General features: G+C 39.9%; 1 protein-coding gene and 1 long non-coding RNA gene across 6 annotated transcripts in view; one reads left to right on the top strand and one right to left on the bottom strand.

Moving 5' to 3' along the window:
• LOC127916722 (uncharacterized) overlaps window positions 1-3,850 on the bottom strand; it is a 5,249-nt gene extending 1,399 nt beyond the window's left edge. Inside the window, exons 1-7 of one of the 3 annotated variants that reach the window (XR_008095685.1) lie at window positions 1,720-3,850; window positions 1,450-1,509; window positions 1,240-1,389; window positions 880-1,029; window positions 589-708; window positions 109-258; window positions 1-48 (exon numbers count right to left, since the gene is read on the bottom strand). The exon at window positions 1-48 is cut by the window's left edge and continues 42 nt beyond it. This is a non-coding gene — a long non-coding RNA (uncharacterized LOC127916722). Of the gene's footprint in view, window positions 49-78; window positions 259-588; window positions 709-768; window positions 859-879; window positions 1,030-1,239; window positions 1,575-1,719 lie in introns of those variants that run through there. The other 2 variants (XR_008095684.1, XR_008095686.1) reach the window with 2 other exon arrangements.
• LOC118372903 (guanine nucleotide exchange factor VAV3-like) overlaps window positions 1-7,500 on the top strand; it is a 257,830-nt gene that overhangs the window by 171,797 nt on the left and 78,533 nt on the right. For all 3 annotated transcript variants that reach the window (XM_052499406.1, XM_052499404.1, XM_052499407.1), the window contains exon 19: window positions 5,672-5,705. In XM_052499406.1, the coding sequence (XP_052355366.1) occupies window positions 5,672-5,705 (34 nt within the window). The remainder of the gene's footprint in view (window positions 1-5,671; window positions 5,706-7,500) is intronic.

Raw genomic sequence — 7,500 nt, 5'->3', positions numbered from 1 at the left:
TTCATAACATTACCCAACCTGTCCTACATATTCATACCATTACCCAACCTGTCCTACATATTCATACCATTACCCAACCTGTCCTACATATTCATACCATTACCCAACCTGTCCTACATATTCATAACATTACCCAACCTGTCCTACATATTAATAACATTACCCAACCTGTCCTACATTTTAATAACATTACCCAACCTGTCCTACATATTCACAACATTACCCAACATGTCCTACATACTCACAACATTATCCAACCTGTCCTATATATTCATACCATTACCCAAACTGTCCTACATATAAATAACATTACCCAACCTGTCCTACATATCCATACCATTACCCAACCTGTCCTACATATTCATAACATTACCCAACCTGTCCTACATATAAATAACATTACCCAACCTGTCCTACATATCCATAACATTACCCAACCTGTCCTACATATTCATAACATTACCCAACCTGTCCTACATATCCATAACATTACCCAACCTGTCCTACATATTCACAACATTACCCAACCTGTCCTACATATCCATAACATTACCCAACCTGTCCTACATATTCATACCATTACCCAACCTGTCCTACATATTCATAACATTACCCAACCTGTCCTACATATTAATAACATTACCCAACCTGTCCTACATATTCATACCATTACCCAACCTGTCCTACATTTTAATAACATTACCCAACCTGTCCTACATATTCACAACATTACCCAACATGTCCTACATATTCACAACATTACCCAACCTGTCCTACATATTCATAACATTACCCAACCTGTCCTACATATTCATACCATTACCCAACCTGTCCTACATATTCATAACATTACCCAACCTGTCCTACATATTACCCAACCTGTCCTACATTTTAATAACATTACCCAACCTGTCCTACATATTCACAACATTACCCAACATGTCCTACATATTCACAACATTACCCAACCTGTCCTACATATTCATAACATTACCCAACCTGTCCTACATATTCACAACATTACCCAACCTGTCCTACATATTCACAACATTACCCAACCTGTCCTACATATTCACAACATTACCCAACATGTCCTACATATTCACAACATTACCCAACCTGTCCTACATATTCATAACATTACCCAACCTGTCCTACATATTCACAACATTACCTAACCTGTCCTACATATTAATAACATTACCCAACCTGTCCTACGTATTCATAACATTACCCAACCTGTCCTACATATTCATAACATTACCCAACCTGTCCTACATATCCATAACATTACCCAACCTGTCCTACATATCCATAACATTACCCAACCTGTCCTACATATTCATAACATTACCCAACCTGTCCTACATATTCATAACATTACCCAACCTATCCTACATATTCATAACATTACCAAACCTGTTCTACATATTCATAACATTACTAAACCTGTCCTACATATTCATAACATTACCCAACCTGTCCTACATATTCATAACATTACCCAACCTGTCCTACATATTCATACCATTACCCAACCTGTCCTACATATTCATAACATTACCCAACATGTCCTCCATATTAATAATATTAACCAACCTGTCCTACATATTAATAACATTACCCAACCTGTCCTACATATTAATAACATTACCCAACCTGTCCTACATATTCATAACATTACCCAACATGTCCTACATATTCATAACATTACCCAACCTGTCCCACATATGAATAACATTACCCAACCTGTCCTACATATGAATAACATTACCCAACCTGTCCTACATATTAATAACATTACCCAACCTGTCCTACATATGAATAACATTACCCAACATGTCCTACATATTAATAACATTACCCAACCTGTCCTACATATTAATAACATTACCCAACCTGTCCTACATATGAATAACATTACCCAACCTGTCCTACATATGAATAACATTACCCAACATGTCCTACATATTAATAACATTACCCAACCTGTCCTACATATGAATAACATTACCCAACATGTCCTACATATGAATAACATTACCCAACATGTCCTACATATTAATAACATTACCCAACCTGTCCTACATATGAATAACATTACCCAACATGTCCTACATATGAATAACATTACCCAACATGTCCTACATATTAATAACATTACCCAACCTGTCCTATATTTTCACCCGCTGCAGTAAGTGTGAAAGGCATTTACTGGTGATGCAATGCAACAATACTTTTGAAAAACTAGATGATTACTTCTTGCATTACTTATAAATTCAGAAAAGATGTTTACGAGAAAATACATTATGATTCCTTTCTGTTTTTGAATGACATTCAATTCAGAAATGAAAAAGCTTTAAGTTGGTTCCAAATGAGCGAGTTGACCACATGTCAATTGCAAAAATCGCGGAAGTTGGAGACTTTCATCTCCCTCACCAACTTCAAACATCAGCTATCTGAGCAGCTGACCGATCGCTGCAGCTGTACATAGTCTATCGGTAAATAGCCCACCCATTTTTACCTACCTCATCCCCATACTGTTTTTATTTATTTACTTTTCTGCTCTTTTGCACACCAATATCTCTACCTGTACATGACCATCTGATCATTTATCACTCCAGTGTTAATTAATCTGCAAAATTGTAATTATTCACCTACCTCCTCATGCCTTTTGCACACAATGTATATAGACTTTTTTTTTCTACTGTGTTATTGACTTGTTAATTGTTTACTCCATGTGTAATTCTATGTTGTCTGTTCACACTGCTATGCTTTATCTTGGCCAGGTCGCAGTTGCAAATGAGAACTTGTTCTCAACTAGCCTACCTGGTTAAATAAAGGTGAAATAAAAATGTTAAAATGTCAGAGACCACTATGATGTCAGAGACCACTATGATGTCAGAGAACCACTATGATGTCAGAGACCACTATGATGTCAGAGACCACTATGATGCCAGAGAACCACTATGATGTCAGAGACCACTATGATGTCAGAGAACCACTATGATGTCAGAGACCACTATGATGTCAGAGAACCACTATGATGTCAGAGACCACTATGATGTCAGAGACCACTATGATGCCAGAGAACCACTATGATGTCAGAGACCACTATGATGTCAGAGAACCACTATGATGTCAGAGACCACTATGATGTCAGAGAACCACTATGATGTCAGAGACCACTATGATGTCAGAGAACCACTATGATGTCAGAGACCACTATGATGTCAGAGACCACTATGATGTCAGAGAACCACTATGATGTCAGAGACCACTATGATGTCAGAGAACCACTATGATGTCAGAGAACCACTATGATGTCAGAGAACCACTATGATGTCAGAGAACCACTATGATGTCAGAGAACCACTATGATGTCAGAGAACCACTATGATGTCAGAGACCACTATGATGTCAGAGAACCACTATGATGTCAGAGACCACTATGATGTCAGAGACCACTATGATGTCAGAGAACCACTATGATGTCAGAGACCACTATGATGTCAGAGAACCACTATGATGTCAGAGACCACTATAATGACACACAAAATGTGTTTGATGGATCTTTTTTGTCTTCTTCGAATGCCTCTTAAGGGGAAAGTAAGGGGTGGGTAACCCCAAAGTTACATTACAGATTAAAATGTTGGACAGGTAACTAGTAACTGTAATGGATTACATTTGGAAAGTATTCGAAAAAAAAGCTGAATGTGACACAATATACTGACACAGTATATGTAGTTTAGTGATGTATGCTCGTATGTAGGTGTACATGATGACATCTATTTTGTGAAGTTTACCAGTCCCTCCTGCAGCAAAGCACCCCCACAACATGATGCTGCCACCCCTGTGCTTCACGGTTGGGATGGTGTTCTTCGGTTTGCAAGCCTCCCCCTTTTTCCTCCAAACATAACGATGGTCATTATGGCCAAACAGTTCTATTTTTGTTTCATCAGACCAGAGGACATTTCTCCAAAGTATGAACTTTGTCCCCATGTGCAGTTGCAAACCGTAGTCTGGCTTTTTTATGGCGCTTTTGGAGCAGTGGCTTCTTCCTTGCTGAGCGGCCATTCAGGTTATGTCGATTATAGGACTCGTTTTACTGTGGATATAGATACTTTTGTACCCTTTTCCTTCAGCATCTTCACACGGTTCTTTGCTGTTGTTCTGGGATTGATTAGCACTTCTCACTAGTATGTAGATGTGTAGCTTAGTGATGTACATGGAGGTAGGTACACTACCGATCTAAAGTTTGGGGTCACTTGGACATTTCCTTGTTTTTGAAATATATATATTTTTCTCCATTAAAATAACATAAAATTGATCATAAATAAAGTGTAGACATTTGGAAAAAAAATAAATTTAATAAAAAAAAAAATAAATAAAAAAAAATAATATATATATATATATATATATATATATATATATATATATATTTAACGTTTATTTAACTAGTCAAGTCAGTTAAGAATTAATTCTTATTTACAATGACAGCCTAGGAACAATGGGTTAACTGCTTTGGTCAGGGGCAGAACGACAGATTTTTACCTTGTTAGCTCGGGGATTCGATATAGCAACCTTTCGGTTACTGGCCCAAACCTCTAACCACTAGTGGAAAAGAAAGAGCCATATCACAGACTGGCCAATTATAAGAACATATTAAGATGGGCAAAAGAACACAGACACTGGACAGAGGAACTCTGCCAAGAAGGCCAGCATCCCGGAGTCGCCTCTTCACTGTTGATGTTGAGACTGGTGTTTTGCGGGTACTATTTAATGAAGCTGCCAGTGGAGGACTTGTGAGGCATCTGTTTCTCAAACTAGACACTCTAATGCACTTGTCATCTTGCTCAGTTGTGCACCGGGGCCTCCCACTCCTCTTTCTATTCAAATCAAATCAAATCTGGTTAGAGCCAGTTTTTGCGCTGTTCTGTGAAGGGAGTAGTACAGCGTTGTATGAGATCTTCAGTTTCTTGTCAATTTCTCGCAATTTCTCGCATGGAACAGCCTATATTTCTCAGAACAAGAATAGACTGATGAGTTTCAGAAGAAAGTGTTTTGTTTCTGGCCAATTTGAGCCTGTAAATCAATCCTACAAATGCTGATGCTCCAGATACTCTACGAGACTAAAGTAGGCCAGTTGTATTGCTTCTGTAATCAGGAGAGAGAGATTAATTAACAGTTTTCAGATGTGCTAACATAATTGCAAAAGGGTTTTTTAATAATGAATTAGCCTTTTAAAATGATAATCTTGGATTAGCTAACACACCGTGCCATTAGAACACAGGAGTGATGGATGCTGATAATGGGCCTCTGTACGCCTATATAGATATTCCATGGAAAAATCAGCCGTTTCCAGCTACAATAGTCATTTACAACATTAACAATGTCTACACTGTATTTATGATAAATTGTATGTTATTTTAATGGACATTTTTTTTTAAATTTTCTTTCAATAACAAGCACATTTCAAAGTGACCCCAAACCTTTGAACGTTAGTGCAGGAACTGTATGTAGGTTAGTGAGTGGAAACATTAGGTTGATGTCATCACCCTCTCTGAGCAATCCTGTGTTTCAGAGTGCAGTGAGAGTGAACTTGGTTGGTAATGAAATTACTCAGTGTGTGTGTGTGTGTCACAGTGGTGTTTGTTTTCTGACTTTGCAGGAAAAACCTGTGCACGGACGGCGCTCAGATCCAGGTTAGTGCATTCTGAACACACCATGACAATAACCGTCATCTCCTACCCACCCAGTAATATAAGCCCCCTTCTTGCACGCTCTCGCTCTCACTCTTTCAATCTCTCTCTTTCTCTCTCTCTCACACACCCTCTATCTCTCTCTCTCTCTCTCTCTCGATCTCTCTCTCTCACACACCCTCTATCTCTCTCTCTCTCTCTCTCTCTCTCACACCCTCTCTCTCTCTCACACTCCTCTCTCTCTCTCTCTCTCTCTCTCTCTCTCTCTCTCTCTCTCTCTCTCTCTCTCTCTCTCACACACCCTCTATCTCTCTCTCTATTTCTTGCTCTCTCCTTCTTTCTCTGTGGGAATAAACCATGACATACTGCAACCTCTCAAATCAAAGAGGAGGAGGGTGTAAATTGCCTGTAAACTCTCCCCGCTTTCCTTTGTGATTTCCCCTCTGTGAAAAATTCTTATTGACCCACCAGGCAGTGAAATCAATAGGCACTTGATTGCTTGGGACCTTATCATTTCATAATTATCCGCACTCGCATAGTTCTGTCTGCTCAAAGGCGAGTTAACACAGGGTTTGTCCTTGTGTTGATGGAAGTGCATTTCGTGCCCTAAGACTCGGTTCTCCTCACTGATAATTGTCATGGTACCAGCCCACACTCAATAGGTTGTTACATGGATTCAGGTACCAACAAAGCAAGTCATGTCAGTCCTCAATCTTGCCCTGATGTCTATAGTTAGAACAGAGGAATAGAGTGTCAGAGTGACATCGTTCAGGACAGCAGTGCTGCTGTAAGACAAACAGGAAACAACCAGTTGGTTGTTATTGTGGAGCAGTAACCAGGTCTATTAACCAGGTCTAGTAACCAGGTCTAGTAACCAGGTCTAGTAACCAGGTCTAGTAACCAGGTCTAGTACCAGGTCTAGTAACCAGGTCTAGTAACCAGGTCTAGTAACCAAGTCTAGTAACCAGGTCTAGTACCAGGTCTAGTAACCAGGTCTAGTAACCAGGTCTAGTAACCAGGTCTAGTACCAGGTCCAGTAACCAGGTCTAGTAACCAGGTCTAGTAACCAGGTCTAATAACCAGGTCTAGTACCAGTTCTAGTAACCAGGTCTAGTACCAGGTCTAGTAACCAGGTCTAGTAACCAGGTCTAGTACCAGGTCTAGTACCAGGTCTAGTAACCAGGTCTAGTAACCAGGTCTAGTAACCAGGTCTAGTACCAGGTCTAGTAACCAGGTCTAGTAACCAGGTCTAGTAACCAGGTCTAGTACCAGGTCTAGTAACCAGGTCCAGTAACCAGGTCTAGTAACCAGGTCTAGTACCAGGTCTAGTACCAGGTCTAGTAACCAGGTCTAATAACCAGGTCTAATAACCAGGTCTAGTAACCAGGTCTAGTAACCAGGTCTAGTAACCAGGTCTAGTAACCAGGTCTAGTACCAGGTCTAGTAACCAGGTCTAGTACCAGGTCTAGTAACCAGGTCTAGTACCAGGTCTAGTAACCAGGTCTAGTACCAGGTCTAGTAACCAAGTCTAGTACCAGGTCTAGTAACCAGGTCTAATAACCAGGTCTAATAACCAGGTCTAGTAACCAGGTCTAGTAACCAGGTCTAGTAACCAGGTCTAGTAACCAGGTCTAGTACCAGGTCTAGTAACCAGGTCTAGTACCAGGTATAGTAACCAGGTCTAGTAACCAGGTCTAATAACCAGGTCTAGTACCAGTTCTAGTAACCAGGTCTAGTACCAGGTCTAGTAACCAGGTCTAGTAACCAGGTCTAGTAACCAGGCCTAGTACCAGGTCTA

The sequence above is a fragment of the Oncorhynchus keta genome, chromosome 4, assembly GCF_023373465.1.
Source record: "Oncorhynchus keta strain PuntledgeMale-10-30-2019 chromosome 4, Oket_V2, whole genome shotgun sequence".
Taxonomy (NCBI): domain Eukaryota; kingdom Metazoa; phylum Chordata; class Actinopteri; order Salmoniformes; family Salmonidae; genus Oncorhynchus; species Oncorhynchus keta.
The sequence above is the reverse complement of the archived record's forward strand: the minus strand, read 5'-3'. Positions and strand labels throughout refer to the sequence as shown.